We start from the raw sequence: 18832 nt of genomic DNA, 5'->3' as shown, positions 1-18832 counted from the left end.
TATTGGAAAACCTAGCCAAAGCAATCAGACAAAAAAAAAAAAAAAAAAAAAAAAAAGAAAAAAAAAGAAAGAAAGAAAGAAAGAAAGAAAGGGAATCCAAATTGTAAAGGAAAAAGGAAAACTTTCACTGCAGATGACATGACACTATATATAGAAAATCCTAAAGATGCCACCAGAAAACCTACTAGAACTAATAAATGAACTTAGTAAATTTGCAGGATAAAAAAATAATATATAGAAATCTATACACTAACAATGTTTCTATATACTAACAACAAGCTATCAGAAAGTGAAATTTAGAAAACAAGCCCATTTATTACAATTGTATCAAAAAGATTAAAATTTCTAGGAATAAATCTAACCAAAGAGGTAAAAGTACTGCAGTCAGAAAACTGTAAGATATTGATGAACTGAAGATAACACAAATGAAAAGACATACTGTGCTCAATGATTGGAAGAATTAATATTGTTACAATGACCATACTACACAAGGAAATATAAAAACTCAGTGCAATCTCTATCAAAATAAAAATGGTATTTTTCTCAGAGCTAGAATAAATAATTCTAAAATTTGTATTTAAACACAAAAGACCCCAAGTAACCTAAACGATCTTGAGAAAGAACAAAGTTGGAGGTGTCATGCTCTCTGAATTCAAAATGTACTACAAAGCTATGGTAATCAAAACAATATTGTACTGGCACAAAAACAGACAGTTAGATTAATGGAGCAGAATAGAGAGGTAGAAATAAACTCACCCTTACATGATTAATTAACCTAGGACAAAGGAGGCAAGAATATACAATGGGGGAAAAGATAGCTTCTTCAATAAATGTTGGGAAAACAGCTACATGCAAAAGAATCAAACTGGACTACTTTATAACACCATATACCAAAAATAAAAATAAAAATCGTTTAAAGACTTAAATGCAAGACCCAAAACTATAAATCTCCTAGAAGAAAACATAGGCAGTAAGTTCTTTCACATCAGTCTTAGCAATATTTTTCATACCTGTATCCTCAGCAAGGGAAACTAAACCAAAAATAAACAAATGGGATTGCATCAAACTAAATAACTTTTGCAGTGAAGGAAACTATCAACAAAATGAAAATGCAGCCTACTGAATGGGAGAAGATATTTGAAAATGATATAACTAATAAGGGGTTAATATCCAACATACACAAAGAACTCGTACAACTCCTCAACATCAGAAAAACAAACAAGTCAATAAAAATGCGTGGAGGACCTGAACAGACATTTTTTTAAAGAAGACATAGCATAGCCAGCAGACATATGAAAAGATGCTCAACATCACTAATCATCAGGGGAATGAAAATCAAAATCACAATGAGATATCACCTCCCACCCTTCAGAATGACTGTTATCAAAAGGGCAACAGAAACAATTGTTAGTAATGTTGTGGAGAAAAGGGGGTCCTTGTGCAGTACTGGTGGGAATGCAAATTGGTACAGACACTATGGAACACATTATAGATGCTCCTCAAAAAATTAAAAATAGAACTACATATGATCTATCAATTCCACATCTGAATATTTTTCCAAAGGAAAAAAAACCCTATAATTTGAAAAGTTGAAAAGAGGGACTTCCCTGGTGGCACAATGGTTAAGGATCTGCCTGCCAATGCAGGGGACGTGGGTTCAAGCCCTGGTCCGGGAAGATCCCACAAGCCATGGAGCAACTAAGCCCATGCACCACAACTACTGAACCTGCTCTCCAGAGCCTGTGAGCCACAACTACTGAGCCCGTGAGCCACAGCTACTGAAGCCTGCATACCTGGATCCCATGCTCCACAACAAGAGAAGCCACTACAATGAGAAGCTCGTGCACCACAATAAAGAGTAGCCCCCGCTCACCTCAACGAAGACGCGACACAGCCAAAAATAAAATATAAATAAATTAATTAATTTTTAAAAAATGTTGACAAGATATACGCACCCCTGTGTCCACTGCAACATTTTTTTTTACAATAGCCATGATATGGAAGCAACCCAAGTGTCCACCAGTAGATGAATGGATATGTGTGTGTATGTGTGTGTCTGTGTCTGTGTGTGTTTATTTACATATATGATATACGTGTATATATATACATACATATGTATATATATTTGTGTGTTTATATATATATATTCATGCACACACACACAATGGACTATTCCTCAGTCATCAAAAAATAATTATGCTAAGTGAAGTATGTCAGAGAAAGATAGACCATATGATTTCACTTATATATGCAATCTCAAAAACAAAATGAACAATCATAACAAAAACAGAATCAGAGTCATAGTTACTGAGAACAAACTGGTGATTGATTGCCAGAGGGGAGGGGAGATGGGAAGAGTGAAATAGGTGAGGGAGATTAAGAATTACTAATTTCCAGTTACAAAATAAATGAGTCACAGGGATGAAATGAACAGCATGGGGAATATAGTCAATAATATTGTAATAACTTAATATGGTGACAAATGGTAACTAGACTTATTGTGGTGATATTTTTGCTATCTCTTTCTTTTTCAATTTTAGGCTTTAGCTATCAAATTCCCTATATGAAAAGCTCAGGCCAAAGATATATACATGGAAATGTAAGGAACTTCCAGGAAGGCTGTTTAAAAGGAAGAATTGAGCTGAGAGGCTGCCTATTCTTTCCTTATACTTCTTTCCTGGTTGGAATATGAACATGGTATCTGGAATTCCAACAACCAGCTTTGGCATGAGGCAAACTTGCAAATGAAAGTCATGTACGAAGATGTGAAAAAGACAGGAAATCTATGATAAATCTGTAGAGCTGCCATACTTGCCTTAGACTGCCCACCACCAGGCTCTTTAGCAGGAAATAATAATCTCTTATGTGATTAAGCAACTTCTCCCCCTCTGTTATATGCAATCCCCCCCACCCAAAATTTAATGCTAATTTATAATCAGCTGTGGAAGACTCCTTTAGCCTCTCTCCTATTTTGGATTCTCCCTCCCCACCCCACCTCTGACCTTTATCTTTCTTTTTTTTTTTTTTAACTGGGTTTCATTTTTCTCTTAGTTTATTCCTTTGTTTTTGAGAGAAAATGCCTCTAATTGCTTCATAAGAAATGGAATACCATGAGAGGCAAAATTCTTGAGACACTGCATGTATAAAAATACTTTAACTTTTCCTCCAGCATTATTAGTGGTTTTATGGAATAAAGAATTTTAGGTTGCAAATCTTTTCCGTTCAAATTTTGAAGAAGTTGCTTGATTGAAATTTAGCTTCTAGTCTCATTATTGAAAAATACAGTGTTTTCTTTATCATTTGGGTTTTTCTCTCTGGGAGTTTGACACTTCTCTTCATCTCCAGTATTCTGAAATTTCATAATGGCATGCCTTGGCGTGTGACTTTTATTATTCATTATAATGGCTCTTAGTCTGTTCTATCAACCTGGAAACTCATGTCCTTGTTCTGAAAATTATTTCTTTGATAATGTCTCTCCTGTGTTCTATTTCTAGAAAATGTCATCACACTTTTATCTCCAAACCTTCCTCATAGGTTTTCATTTCTACAATCAGAATTTCCAAGAAATGTTTTCTGTACTTTCAATATTCTTTTTTTTTTTTAAATAACATCCTGTCCTTAATTCATAAATGCAATATCTTCTCTTAGATTTTTGAGGGTATTGATGATTTACTTTTTGAAGTTTTCTGCTCCCTGGATATTTCTGTTTCAAGTTTTGTTTCTTGTGTTTGACTTGTTCTCCTGGTTATCCCTGCCTATCTCAGAGGAAGGAACCACAGGAATGATTGGAATCTGTATGTGTATGTCGGGGACTGCCAACTTGCAGCCTCCATTGTAGGGTAGCCTGGCTTGGCCTGTTCTTTGGAGGACACTGACTCTCAGTACTTTTAAGTCTTTTCTCTAAGACTGGTGAGATCGCTAAAAGAAGGAGGTCCCAACTGGAGGGAATAAGCCCAACTGGCAGTCCTCTGGGAACATAGGATTCTGAGGGGCTTTCAAATCTCATTGTTCAGTATGGAGACTTTTGCTTAATGCCTCATTTTTTAGTATTGTGCTCTGACACCCAGTTGTGCCAGTGTAAATCTGTTCACCTACTCCAGAGAGTATACCTCTAGGCTTCCTCAAGGGTTGGGGAGAGGCAGTCAATATAAAGCATTGGGTGGAGCTTTCAACAATATGTCAACCTCACTTTCATCCCCACTATCAGTTGAACATGGTGAAGCTAATTCTTGAGGCTTTCTGAGGTTTTGTGATACCAGTTGGATTGCATCTTGGCTTTTTACACTACCTGCTTATGTTTCAGCTTTCTCAGATCTTCTAAATCAGTTACCGCTAGATTCACCTTCTTTTCATGTTCCAAGCTTTTATATCATTTTTCTTTTATCCTTCTTATCTTTGTGTGTTTATGACTCCTTTTTATTCAGACTCTCTTAATGCCATTTTTGAAGGGTTTAGATAGGGAGCAAAACTAATATTCTGTTTACTCTCCAATCTAACTGTACTTCCCTCTAGATTTTCCTATGGTATATTAAAAAAAATCAACTTTCTAGTAACTTCTCCTCTCTCCCAAATCTTTACTACATAGGAGGAAGTGATTTAGAGCATTCCTTCTTTATGTTCAAGCTAAGGGAATTTAAGTTGTCTGAACTTTATAATCACCTATATGTGAAATTAAATCCTTCCCTTACTTCTGTTATAAACAGCCATGAAAAGGAGAAAAATAACTTCCAAGCCAGAAGGAATTAGTTGTCTTTCTGAATAAAGAAGAACTTTGGAAAATAGAACAAACTTGCAGATTTCATTATAAAAAAGAAATTCACATATAATTAAACTGTGTTCCTAGAAACCTGGTTTGTTTGAGGAAGAAAGGTTTATATAAGAAGACAAGGGTCCTCTAGAGGAAAACTTTAGTATAAAGTAATGATAATTCTTGTCATCTATTAGGTGCTTTCAAAAGACATGGGATTAAAGTGGCTTCCATTTAGCCAGCTTGCCAGGGCAGATATAAAGAGTGTTGTAGAACGCTAACTGAAAAATCTCGCCTCTGTGACATTCCAGCTGTATGCATCTCTTCTTTCTGAATTGCCATTTTCACATGAATACACACAGACATTTTGCTCAACACACCATGTCTAACTCATTACTGCAGTTTGAATGATGCTGTGTGATTCCTCCTTGGGGTTGATAGCTAAAGTAGATGATTTCTCAATTTTTTCTATATTTCAGCAAGTCATAGTATCCTTAGGTTTCACAAATATTAAGCCCCAAAGTAATATTGATGCTGAGAGGAAGCAAATTATTACAAAAGTGGAATTTTTAAAGATATCTGTGGGTTGCAATTTTTGACTGCACAGAGCATCATGGAATCTTCCTTTATGGCATAAAAAACTAATGAATTTTTGGATATACTTATTTGACCTCTCCTCTCTGAGCTTCTTCTCCTCTCCCCCAAATCTTTACTACATACTACTGTGAGACTATTTCCCTTAAACTTCATTTTTTATTATATTTCTCCTTTATTTACAACCACCAATGATAATCTCTGATCACATGAAGTCTAAGTGCATCTGTCTAGCTTTGAAGACCTATCCTGACCCTAGATTCTGGGTAAGTTGGTCTTTCCACTCTCCCAGGTCCATATCCACTTCTCTTCTATATGGATCCCTTTACCTGGAATCCCCTTTGATGTATTCAGTTTTATATATTTAACATGTAGCTGTGCCAGGTATAGGGAAACAAGGAAAAGCCCCTACCATCTAGAAACGCAAAGTCTAATGGGGGAGATAGTAAGAAACTGAGATTGTAAGTAGATATAAGTAGAGGGTACTAAAGGGAGTAGTAGAGTGGGAGGTAGGTATAAAATTCTGTTTTGAGAGCAGTGAAAGCTTCCTAGAGAAAGTTCTGTCCAAACAGAGACCAAACAAACTAGGAGGATGAGTTAGCCAGATGAAAGAAGATGGGTAATATAGGGTAGATGAGGACTCCCTTCCCTTCAGGGAGATATCATTCTGCCATTAAATCTACCCAAAAGATCCAATTCAAGTCTTATCTCCCTATGAGGCTTCTTCACTGGTTTCTTATTTGATGTCATAAGAAAAAGGACAGCCATCTTTCTTCTCTCTGTCTTTTTTCCAATAATGAGGCCCCTGGGGCTCTCTTCACTTTGGTTTCTGGTGGCTAGCTGATAGGAAGATGGAGCCTAGGGAACAGAGATGTAGTCCCTGTATGCTTGGGCCTAATTCACATGTTTCAGTCAGAGTAATCAGAGACTTCACATTGGATATTATGGACACAAACCCATAGTGGAACTTTGTTTTCTATTTGCTTGTTTGTGTATTTTTTCTAGAAACCTCCCTGGGAAGAGTATCGTGGATTTGTGGTGAGATTTGGGCATCTCTGGGTGCCTTAGCCAAATTCTATTCAATAGCATTCTCCCAAACTGATATTAGACCTGTATTATTTTCCATTCTTCTAAGCTGTTTTTGAGATAGAAACCTAGAAATAAAAATTCTCTAGTGTCTTCTAATTTCCTTAAAATCTTATGTTCCTTCTCATTAAACACAGCTGCAGTGCAGCTGTTGGCAGCAGTCGCAGGTATTCAAGGCTAGCCTGGGACCTAACACAAGGAATAGTTTTTCATTATGCATTCACTCTATCGTGGTGAATGTAGAATGCAGGTTTGTACAAGGTGACTATAGAAAATAAAAACCAAAGTGCAGGTGAGGAAAGGGAACAGAATCCTTTTTCAAGCCTCTTCTCAGGTGGCAAATGATTGAGTCTAAAAATGGACAATCCATTTTATGTCAAGAAAACCTGAACAAAAGACAACAAATCAGGCCTCATTTTCTCATCAGGAACATGAAATCAATTTCATTGTGCTTCAAGATATTCAATTATCCTCTGTTCAAACCTGAGGAGATGGGTTGTTGCTTCTCTAAAGCTAATCGTTACACTTTGCCATTTGATATGGAATCACCCAATACAGTGAAGAAAATACTAAGTTTTATAAACTTAGTGAAATGCCATGCAGATCCATTGGAGAGTGCATATCAATGTTCATCAGCTGCACAAGCTCATTAGATCTGAGATTACAGGCTTTTTTGTTAGAATTTGGTGGTGCTCACTCATTTTGACATTATAAACATAAAATTAAAAATTCCACTGTTTTTATGAGATGTCCTAATAATTATGTACCCATTAATTTGTCTTAAAAAATTGGCCTACTGAGCAGTCCCTTATCAGCCTGTTCAAAAAAACTTACTGTGTCATTCTCCATAACTTAAAATGCAGAAGTTAGATAAGCCATTGCACATGCAAAAATTTGTTGCATAAGCAAGAGTTTTGCCAAGCTCTTCTCTGGTTTGCAAGGTAAAAATTATAACTCAAGAAATTACCAACTGTTGGTTGGAATTATTCTGATGTCTGCTTTACACATTTCTTTTTTTTTTTTTAATTTTTAAATTAGTTTCTGCTTTATAACAAAGTGAATCAGTCATACATATACATCTGTTCCCACATCCCTTCCCTCATGCATCTCCCTCCCTCCCACACTCCCCATCCCACCCCTCCAGGCGGTCACAAAGCACCGAGCTGATATCCCTGTGCTCTGCGGCTGCTTCCCACTATCTATCTACCTTATGTTTGGTAGTGTATATATGTCCATGCCTCTCTTTCGCTTTGTCACAGCTTACCCTTCCCCCTCCCCATATCCTCAAGTCCATTCTCAAGTAGGTCTGTGTCTTTATTCCCGTTTTACCCCTAGGTCCTTCATGACTTTTTTTTTTTTTAATTCCGTATATATGTGTTAGCATACGGTATTTGTCTTTCTCTTTCTCACTTACTTCACTCTGTATGACAGACTCTAGGTCTATCCACCTCATTACAAATAGCTCAATTTCATTTCTTTTTATGGCTGAGTAATATTCCATTGTATATATGTGCCACATCTTCTTTATCCATTCATCCGATGATGGACACTTAGGTTGTTTCCAGCTCCGGGCTATTGTGAATAGAGCTGCAATGAACATTTTGGTACATGTCTCTTTTGGAATTATGGTTCTCTCAGGGTATATGCCTACTAGTAGGATTGCTGGGTCATATGGTAGTTCTATTTGTAGTTTTTTAAGGAACCTCCATACTGTTCTCCATAGTGGCTGTACCAATTCACATTCCCACCAGCAGTGCAAGAGTGTTCCCATTTTTCCACACCCTCTCCAGAATTTATTGTTTCTAGATTTCTTTTTTTTTTTTCCATTTTTTTTAAGTTTATTTATTTATTTTTTTAATTAGTTTCTGCTTTATAACAAAGTGAATCAGTCATACATATACATCTGTTCCCACATCCCTTCCCTCATGCATCTCCCTCCCTCCCACCCTCCCCATCCCACCCCTCCAGGCGGTCACAAAGCACCGAGCTGATCTCCCTGTGCTCTGCGGCTGCTTCCCACTATCTATCTACCTTACGTTTGGTAGTGTATACACGTCCATGCTTCTCTTTCGCCTTGTCACAGCCCACCCTTCCCCCTCCCCATATCCTCAAGTCCATTCTCAAGTAGGTCTGCGTCTTCATTCCCGTTTTGCCCCTAGGTTCTTCATGACATTTTTTTTTTAATTCCGTATATATGTGTTAGCATACGGTATTTGTCTTTCTCTTTCTGACTAACTTCACTCTGTATGACAGACTCTAGGTCTATCCACCTCATTACAAATAGCTCAGTTTCGTTTCTTTTTATGGCTGAGTAATATTCCATTGTATATATGTGCCACATCTTCTTTATCCATTCATCCGATGATGGACACTTAGGTTGTTTCCAGCTCCGGGCTATTGTGAATAGAGCTGCAATGAACATTTTGGTACATGTCTCTTTTTGAATTATGGTTTTCTCAGGGTATATGCCCAGTAGTGGGATTGCTGGGTCATATGGTAGTTCTATTTGTAGTCTTTTAAGGAACCTCCATACCGTTCTCCATAGTGGCTGTACCAATTCACATTCCCACCAGCAGTGCAAGAGTGTTCCCTTTTCTCCACACCCTCTCCAGCATTTATTGTTTCTAGATTTCTCTTTTTTTTTTTTAATTAGTTTCTGCTTTATAACAAAGTGAATCAGTCATACATATACATCTGTTCCCACATCCCTTCCCTCATGCATCTCCCTCCCTCCCACCCTCCCCATCCCACCCCTCCAGGCGGTCACAAAGCACCGAGCTGATCTCCCTGTGCTCTGCAGCTGCTTCCCACTATCTATCTACCTTACGTTTGGTAGTGTATATATGTCCATGCCTCTCTTTCGCTTTGTCACAGCTTACCCTTCCCCCTCCCCATATCCTCAAGTCCATTCTCAAGTAGGTCTGTGTCTTTATTCTCGTTTTGCCCCTAGGTTCTTCATGACATTTTTTTTTAAATTCCGTATATATGTGTTAGCATACGGTATTTGTCTTTCTCTTTCTGACTAACTTCACTCTGTATGACAGACTCTAGGTCTATCCACCTCATTACAAATAGCTCAGTTTCGTTTCTTTTTATGGCTGAGTAATATTCCATTGTATATATGTGCCACATCTTCTTTATCCATTCATCCGATGATGGACACTTAGGTTGTTTCCAGCTCCGGGCTATTGTGAATAGAGCTGCAATGAACATTTTGGTACATGTCTCTTTTGGAATTATGGTTTTCTCAGGGTATATGCCCAGTAGTGGGATTGCTCGGTCATATGGTAGTTCTATTTGTAGTTTTTTAAGGAACCTCCATACCGTTCTCCATAGTGGCTGTACCAATTCACATTCCCACCAGCAGTGCAAGAGTGTTCCCTTTTCTCCACACCCTCTCCAGCATTTATTGTTTCTAGATTTCTTGATGATGGCCATTCTGACTGGTGTGAGACGATATCTCATTGTAGTTTTGATTTGCATTTCTCTAATGATTAATGATGTTGAGCATTCTTTCATGTGTTTGTTGGCAGTCTGTATATCTTCTTTGGAGAAATGCCTATTTAAGTCTTCTGCCCATTTTTGGATTGGGTTGTTTGTTTTTTTGCTATTGAGCTGCATGAGCTGTTTATAAATTTTGGAGATTAATCCTTTGTTAGTTGCTTCATTTGCAAATATTTTCTCCCATTCTGAGGGTTGTCTTTTGGTCTTGTTTATGGTTTCCTTTGCTGTGCAAAAGCTTTGAAGTTTCATTAGGTCCCATTTGTTTATCTTTGTTTTTATTTCCATTTCTCTAGGAGGTGGGTCCAAAAGGATCTTGCTGTGATTTATGTCATAGAGTGTTCTACCTATGTTTTCCTCTAAGAGTTTGAGAGTTTGTGGCCTTACATTTAAGTCTTTAATCCATTTTGATCTTATTTTTGTGTATGGTGTTAGGGAATGATCTAATCTCAAACTTTTACATGTCCCTGTCCAGTTATCCCAGCACCACTTATTGAAGAGGCTGTCCTTTCTCCACTGTACATTCCTGCCTCCTTTATCAAAGATAAGTTGGCCATATGTGCGTGGGTTTATCTCTGGGCTTTCTATCCTGATCCACTGATCTATCTTTCTGTTTTTATGCCAGTACCACACTGTCTTGATTACTGTAGCTTTGTAGTATAGTCTGAAGTCAGGGAGCCTGATTCCTCCAGCTCCGTTTTTCGTTCTCAAGATTGCTTTGGCTATTCAGGGCCTTTTGTTTTTCCAAACAAATTTTGAAATTTTTTGTTCTAGTTCTGTGAAAAATGACAGTGATAGTTTGATAGGGATTGCATTGAATCTGTAGATTGCTTTGGGTAGTAGAGTCATTTTCACAATATTGATTCTTCCAATCCAGGAGCATGGTATATCTCTCCATCTATTTGTATCATCTTTAATTTCTTTCATCAGTGTCTTATAATTTTCTGCATACAGGTCTTTTGTCTCCTTAGGTAGGTTTATTCCTAGATATTTTATTCTTTTTGTTGCAATGGTAAATGGGAGTGTTTTCTTGATTTCATTTTAAGATTTTTCATCATTAGTATACAGGAATGCCAGAGATTTCTGTACATTAATTTTGTATCCTGCTACTTTACCAAATTCATTGATTAGTTCTAGTAGTTTTTCGGTAGCATCTTTAGGATTCTCTATGTATAGTATCATGTCATCTACAAACAGTGACAGCTTTACTTCTTCTTTTCCCATTTGGATTCCTTTTATTTCCTTTTCTTCTCTGATTGCTGTGGCTAAAACTTCCAAAACTATGTTGAATAAGAGTGGTGAGAGTGGGCAGCCTTGTCTCGTTCCTGATCTTAGTGGAAATGGTTTTAGTTTTTCACCGTTGAGGACAATGTTGGCTGTGGGTTTGTCATATATGGCCTTTATGATGTTGAGGAAAGTTCCCTCTATGCCTACTTTCTGCAGGGTTTTTATCATAAATGGGTGTTGAATTTTGTCGAAAGCTTTCTCTGCATCTATTGAGATGATCATATGGTTTTTCTCCTTCAACTTGTTAATATGGTGTATCACATTGATTGATTTGCGTATATTGAAGAATCCTTGCATTCCTGGAATAAACCCCACTTGATCATGGTGTATGATACTTTTAATGTGCTGTTGGATTCTGTTTGCTAGTATTTTGTGGAGGATTTTTGCATCTATGTTCATCATTGATATTGGCCTGTAGTTTTCTTTCTTTGTGACATCCTTGCCTGGTTTTGGTATCAAGGTGATGGTGGCCTCGTAGAATGAGTTTGGGAGTGTTCCTTCCTCTGATATTGTTTGGAAGAGTTTGAGAAGGATGGGTGTTAGCTCTTCTCTAGATGTTTCATAGAATTCGCCTGTGAAGCCATCTGGTCCTGGGCTTTTGTTTGATGGAAGATTTTTAATCACAGTTTCAATTTCAGTGCTTGTGATTGGTCTATTCATATTTTCTATTTCTTCCTGAGTCAATCTTGGCAGGTTGTGCATTTGTAAGAATTTGTCCATCTCTTCCAGGTTGTCCATTTTATGGGCATAGAGTTGCTTGTAGTAATCTCTCATGATCTTTTGTATTTCTGCAGTGTCAGTTGTTACTTCTCCCTTTTCATTTCTAATTCTATTGATTTGAGTCTTCTCCCTTCTTTTCTTGATGAGTCTGGCTAATGGTTTATCAATTTTGTTTATCTTCTCAAAGAACCAGCTTTTAGTTTTATTGATCTTTGCTATCGTTTCCTTCATTTCTTTTTCATTTATTTCTGATCTGATTTTTATGATTTCTTTCCTTCTGCTAACTTTGGGGTGTTTTTGTTCTTCTTTCTCTAATTGCTTTAGGTGCAAGGTTAGGTTGTTTATTCGAGATGTTTCCTGTTTCTTAAGGTGGGACTGTATTGCTATAAACTTCCCTCTTAGAACTGCTTTTGCTGCATCCCATAGGTTTTGGGTCTTCGTGTCTCCATTGTCATTTGTTTCTAGGTATTTTTTAATTTCCTCTTTGATTTCTTCAGTGATCACTTCGTTATTAAGTAGTGTATTGTTTAGCCTCCATGTGTTTGTATGTTTTACAGCTCTTTTCCTGTAATTGATATCTAGTCTCATAGCATTGTGGTCAGAAAAGACACTTGATACAATTTCAATTTTCTTAAATTTACCAAGGCTTGATTTGTGACCCAAGATATGATCTATCCTGGAGAATGTTCCATGAGCACTTGAGAAAAATGTGTATTCTGTTGTTTTTGGATGGAATGTCCTATAAATATCAGTTAAGTCCATCTTGTTTAATGTATCATTTAAAGCTTGTGTTTCCTTATTTATTTTCATTTTGGATGATCTGTCCATTGGTGAAAGTGGGGTGTTAAAGTCCACTACTATGATTGTGTTACTGTCGATTTCTCCTTTTATGGCTGTTAGTATTTGCCTTATGTATTGAGGTGCTCCTATGTTTGGTGCATAAATATTTACAATTGTTATATCTTCTTCTTGGATCGATCCCTTGATCATTAGGTAGTGTCCTTCTTTGTCTCTTCTAGTAGTCTTTATTTTAAAGTCTATTTTGTCTGATATGAGAATTGCTACTCCAGCTTTCTTTTGGTTTCCATTTGCATGGAATATCTTTTTCCATCCCCTTACTTTCAATCTGTATGTGTCTCTAGGTCTGAAGTGGGTCTCTTGTAGACAGCATATATATGGGTCTTGTTTTTGTATCCATTCAGCCAATCTGTGTCTTTTGGTGGGAGCTTTTAGTCCATTTACATTTAAGGTAATTATCGATATGTATGTTCCTGTTCCCATTTTCTTAATTGTTTTAGGTTCGTTATTGTAGGTCTTTTCCTTCTGTTGTGTTTCTTGCCTAGAGAAGTTCCTTTAGCATTTGTTCTAAAGCTGGTTTGGTGGTGCTGAACTCTCTCAGCTTTTGCTTGTCTGTAAACGTTTTAATTTCTCCATCAAATCTGAATGAGATCCTTGCTGGGTAGAGTAATCTTGGTTGCAGGTTTTTCTCCTTCATCACTTTAATTATGTCCTGCCACTCCCTTCTGGCTTGTAGAGTTTCTGCTGATAGATCAGCTGTTATCCTGATGGGGATTCCCTTGTGTGTTATTTGTTGTTTTTGCCTTGCTGCTTTTAATATGATTTCTTTGTGTTTAATTTTTGACAGTTTGATTAATATGTGTCTTGGCGTATTTCTCCTTGGATTTATTCTGTATGGGACTCTCTGTGCCTCCTGGACTTGATTAACTATTTCCTTTCCCATATTAGGGAAGTTTTCAACTATAATCTCTTCAAATATTTTCTCAGTCCCTTTCTTTTTCTCTTCTTCTTCTGGAACCCCTATAATTCGAATGTTGGTGCGTTTAATGTTGTGCCAGAGGTCTCTGAGACTGTGCTCTTTTCTTTTCATTCTTTTTTCTTTATTTTGCTCTGCATCAGTTATTTCCAGTATTTTATCTTCCACCTCACTTATCCGTTCTTCTGCCTCAGTTATTCTGCTATTGATCCCATCTAGAGTATTTTTTATTTCATGTATTGTGTTTTTAATCGATGCTTGATTCATCTTTAGTTCTTCTAAGTCCTTGTTAACTGTTTCTTGCATTTTGTCTATTCTATTTCCAAGATTTTGGATCTGGGAAATAGAATCTTGGATCATCTTTACCATCATTATTCTGAATTCTTTTTCAGGTAGACTGCCTATTACGTCTTCATTTGTTAGGTCTGGTCGGTTTTTATCTTGTTCCTTCTCCTGCTGTGTGTTTTTCTGTCTTCTCATTTTGCTTATGTTACTGTGTTTGGGGTCTCCTTTTTGCAGGCTGCAGGTTCGTAGTTCCCGTTGTTTTTGGTGTCTGTCCCCAGTGGCTAAGGTTGGTTTAGTGGGTTGTGTAGGCTTCCTGGTGGAAGGTACTAGTGCCTGTGTTCTTGTGAATGAGGCTGGATCTTGTCTTTCTGGTGGGCAGGTCCACGTCTGGTGGTGTGTTTTGGGGTGTCTGCGGACTTTTTATGATTTTAGGCCACCTCTCTGCTAATGGGTGGCGTTGTGTTTCTGTCTTGCTAGTTGTTTGGCATAGGGTGTCCAGCACTGTAGCTTGCTGGTCGTTGAGTGAAGCTGGGTGCTGGTGTTGAGATGGAGATCTCTGGAAGATTTTTGCCGTTTGATATTATGTGGAGCTGGGAGGTCTCTTGTGGACCAGTGTCCTGAAGTTGGCTCTTCCACCTCAGAGGCACAGCACTGACTCCTGGCTCCTCAATTTGGGATGATTTGTTGTCTATTCATGTATTCCACAGATGCAGGGTACATCAAGTTGATTGTGGAGCTTTAATCCGCTACCTCTGAGGCTGCTGGGAGAGGTTTCCCTTTCTCTTCTTTGTTCTCACAGCTCCTGGGTCTCAGCTTTGGATTTGGCCCCGCCTCTGCGTGTAGGTCGCCGGAGGGCGTCTGTTCTTCGCTCAGACAGGACAGGGTTAAAGGAGCAGCCTCTTCGGGGACTCTGGCTCACTCAGGCCGGGCGGGAGGGAGGGGCACGGAGTGCGGGGCGAGCCTGCAGCGGCAGAGTTCGGCGTGACGTTGCACCAGCCCGAGGCGCGCCGTGCGTTCTCCCAGGGAAGCCGCCCCTGGACCCCGGCAGTGGCGGGCTGCACAGGCTCCTGGAAGGGCGGTGTGGACAGTGACCTGCGCTCGCACACAGGCTTCTTGGCGGCGGCAGCAGCAGCCCCAGCGTCCCACGCCCGTCACTGGGCTCCGCGCTTTCAGTCGTGACTCGCGCCCGTCTGTGGAGCCCCTTTAAGCAGCGCTCTTAATCCCCTCTCCTCGCGCACCAGGAAACCAAGAGGGAAGAAAAAGTCTCTTGCCTCTTCGGCAGCTCCAGAGTTTTCCCGGACTCCCTGCCGGCTAGCTGTGGCACATTAGCCCCCTTCAGGCTGAGTTCTCGCCGCCAGCCCCAGTCCTTTCCCTGCACTCTGACCGAAGCCCGAGCCTCAGCTTCCAGCGCCGCCCGCCCTGGCGGGCGAGCAGACAAGCCTCTCGGGCGGGTGAGTGCCGCTCGGCACCGATCCTCTGTGCGGGAATCTCTCCGCTTTGCCCTACCCAGGTATGTGGGGAGTTTCTTGCCTTTTGGGAGGTCTGGGGTCTTCTGCCAGCATTCAGTAGGTGTTCTGTAGGAGTTGTTCCACGTGTAGCTGTATTTCTGGTGTATCCGTGGGGAGGAAGGTGATCTCCGCGTCTTACTCTTCCGCCATCTTACCCCCACATTTCTAATTCAAATTTATATTTAGCATTAGTGCCATTATTTATATAACTACTATATTACCACTACTTATCTTCTCAATTGGTGGCATTGAATTTTGAAAGTTTTTCCCATCATTCACTTCTCTCTATTTCCTTAAATAATTAGGCTTATTGAATTCTCAAGTCTCCTGCTATATCTAGATTCACTGAGCCTGTAAGATTTTTCCCCATCATTTCCGTATTTTCAAGTATACTCATTAAGAAGATTAGCTCAAATGTCATCAGGAAATTCCATGAAACTGTTTTTCATGTTTATCTATATTAAATCTTTTACTCTTCTGAAATCTCTTAGCAATATATTTCCCCTTCTCTGTGGTATTTATCACTTGTACCTTGCATTATAGTTTTAGTGTTCATATTTTATTTATGTAATAGACTTTAGCCTCCTTAAGAATTGAGACTTTGTAAAATGTATCTTTACATTATCACAGTGGATTGTAAAGTCTTCTCCATCTATTAAATTCTCAATTAAAGTTTGTTGAATAAATGATGGATAGTAAAAGAAAAAGGAGAATGGTCTTTTCTAGAAGCAAATATAAGGCTAGTATCCATTGGAGGTCCCTGCCATTCCATTTAAATCTATTCATTCTCATTTTTAGTTTTTACTAGTTTAAGTATGATGCCCTTCAACTGGTCTTTCATAAACATGGAGTCACTAAAGAGACATCATATGAAAGCATTTAACTTACCTTTCTTGACGAGTTTGCTCCTCAGTAATTTCCATGGCACATTCCAGAGAGTTCTGGAGAGACTGCAGTTGATTCAAGGTCTCTTTCAATAAAAATCGAGTTACAAATTGTTCCAAATTGGAGGCCTCTTGGTAGTCCTAAGGATGACAAAACAAATGCCATAAGAAATATGGTAGGAAAAAATAACCAGGAGTGTTTTTTTCCCCATGTACCCATCATTCTCAGATTAATCCTTGAGAAAAATAGACAAAGAGGAGAGAAAACATGTTGGGTCCTGGAGGTTGGGGCAGAATTCTATCTACCCGCCAGAAGTTGAATAAAAGAGCTGCAGAAATGACTTGAATATGTCATCTCCCATTGCACCTGCTTCAAGATTATAAAAAAGGACAAAACCCAGTCAAATTGTGGAATAGACATCTGTAGAAAAGGAAGAAAATTACCTGGAGAAAAGTTTGGATCGTGACTAATTCTGGGTGTTTTTTTTTTTTTCTTTTACTAGCTAAATGTACTCACATGTTGACAATTGGCTTAATTCCCTCTTGATGTATTTATTATGCTTGATCTGTATTACACTGAAGCCAAAGGAACTTATGTGTTGTTATTTCAAAATTCAGAAAATGTTAGGCTTGGAATATTTAAACACTTTACTAAATCTGCTTACATCCCTCCATCAGGAAACTTACCCGAAGCTCAGCTGCATCTAACTTCTAGTACAACACCTCAGCCACAAAATTACCTTCACTCAAACAACCCCAAGTCTACACAGAGATCATCAGAAACATAATCACTATACCTGCCAAACTTAGTCTAGGTATACAGGTGGATTGTGGATGGTGCTCCTTGTTGCTATTGTCTTCTTCTTTTTTATTTTATAAATTTATTTATTTTATTTATTTATTTTTGGCCGCGTTGGGTCTTTTTTGCTGCACACGGGCCTTCTCTAGTTGTAGCGAGTGAGGGTTACTCTTCGTTGTGGTGCATGGACTTCTCATTGCGGTGGCTTCTCTTGTTGTGGAGCATGGGTTCTAGGCACGTGGGCTTCAGTAGTTGTGGCACATGGGCTCATTAGTTGTGGCTTGCAGGCTCTAGAGCGCAGGATCAGTAGTTGTGGTGCATGGGCTTAATTGCTCCGTGGCATGTGGGATCTTCCCAGACTAGGGCTCAAACCCATGTCCCCTGCATCGGCAGGTGGATTCTTAACCACTGAGCCACCAGGGAAGCCCACTCTTGTCTTCTAAAGTCTCAGAGAGAACGAAGGCAGAAAATAAAATCAGGTTGTCATGGAATGAAACGGTGACAGAACCACTTTTTCAGGTCATGGGACCAGCCAGCTAAACCTGATTTCCTAGAGTCTCAGGTGGGAACAATAGACAAAAGTTCAGCCAAGGAAAGGATTTATTTGGCTCCATTCCTAAACAAAATGATTATTTCATGATTGAAAATACAAAACTGAAAGGAATGATGGTGACAAGATAATGCTAGGAAATACAGCGTGCTGGGGAATCTTGGGGCATATTTGCAAACCTAAGCCAACAAGATTTAATTAATCTCTCTGGGTCTCAGCTTTCTCACTTACAAATCAGACTAAACACTCTGGCATACATTCCAACTCAAAAATATTCTGTACTTCTATCAATTCTAAATTAGGAAATATTGAGCTTCTGGACTCCTGATACAAGTTAATTTGTTATTTCTCTTCTGTTAATGGAACAACCTAATGTTGTAGAAAACTTCATTTCTTTCCTAATTTGAAATCATAAAAGGTTTTGATCATCAGTCTCTTTTCTAAGTTCATTTTTTTTTTTTTGCAGCTGAACAGCACAGGAGATTTTCTTATCACCATATCTTATTTAAAAATTAAAACTTTAATGTCTTTAAACTCCACGTAACAAACTAACCATAAAATGAAACATTACATGCTATAATAGCCATTAGGATTTTTGGTGAGTTAATTCAAGATAAAAAATATACAAAATATTTAATTTGATCAAATAGCTTGCCACTCAGCAGCAATAAAAGTTTCAAAAATTATTTATCAATGTGTTTTTTTAAAATTGAGTAAAGCTTTCCTTTGTGATGAAAAGGAAACATGATGACAGAAAAAAATTGTGTTTGATCCATTCCCCACAGTAATTCCATTTTGCTAAAGCATATTTTTAAAATAAAATGTATTAAGAAGATGAGAAGATGTAATTGTATAGTCAGAGATCATGCCAATTGTATTTGCACCTCAGTATACACTGCACTAATCTAAAGCAAATGATATTGTACTTATTTGAGGACAGCAGGTAAAAGTGAAGGAACTATGCATTTATTGAGCTATGCAGCACTACATTGGCCTTATTCTTTTCTCATTTAAATGTTAAATATTTGTCAGGTCAGAACTATCTATAGAAAAGAGATTTTGTTTCTTGGGTTATCCAATTTAAACACTCTGGTCAC

General features: G+C 38.3%; 1 protein-coding gene across 1 annotated transcript in view; it reads right to left on the bottom strand.

Moving 5' to 3' along the window:
• Positions 1-18832, bottom strand: part of NECAB1 (N-terminal EF-hand calcium binding protein 1) — a 280254-nt gene that overhangs the window by 78661 nt on the left and 182761 nt on the right. The window contains exon 6 of the mRNA XM_081258474.1: positions 16391-16527. Within this exon, the coding sequence (XP_081114600.1) occupies positions 16391-16527 (137 nt within the window). The remainder of the gene's footprint in view (positions 1-16390; positions 16528-18832) is intronic.

This window comes from Mesoplodon bidens (genome assembly GCF_964165515.1).
Source record: "Mesoplodon bidens genome assembly, chromosome: 16".
Classification (NCBI taxonomy): Eukaryota; Metazoa; Chordata; class Mammalia; order Artiodactyla; family Ziphiidae; genus Mesoplodon; species Mesoplodon bidens.
This window is presented reverse-complemented; position numbering and strand designations above follow the sequence as displayed.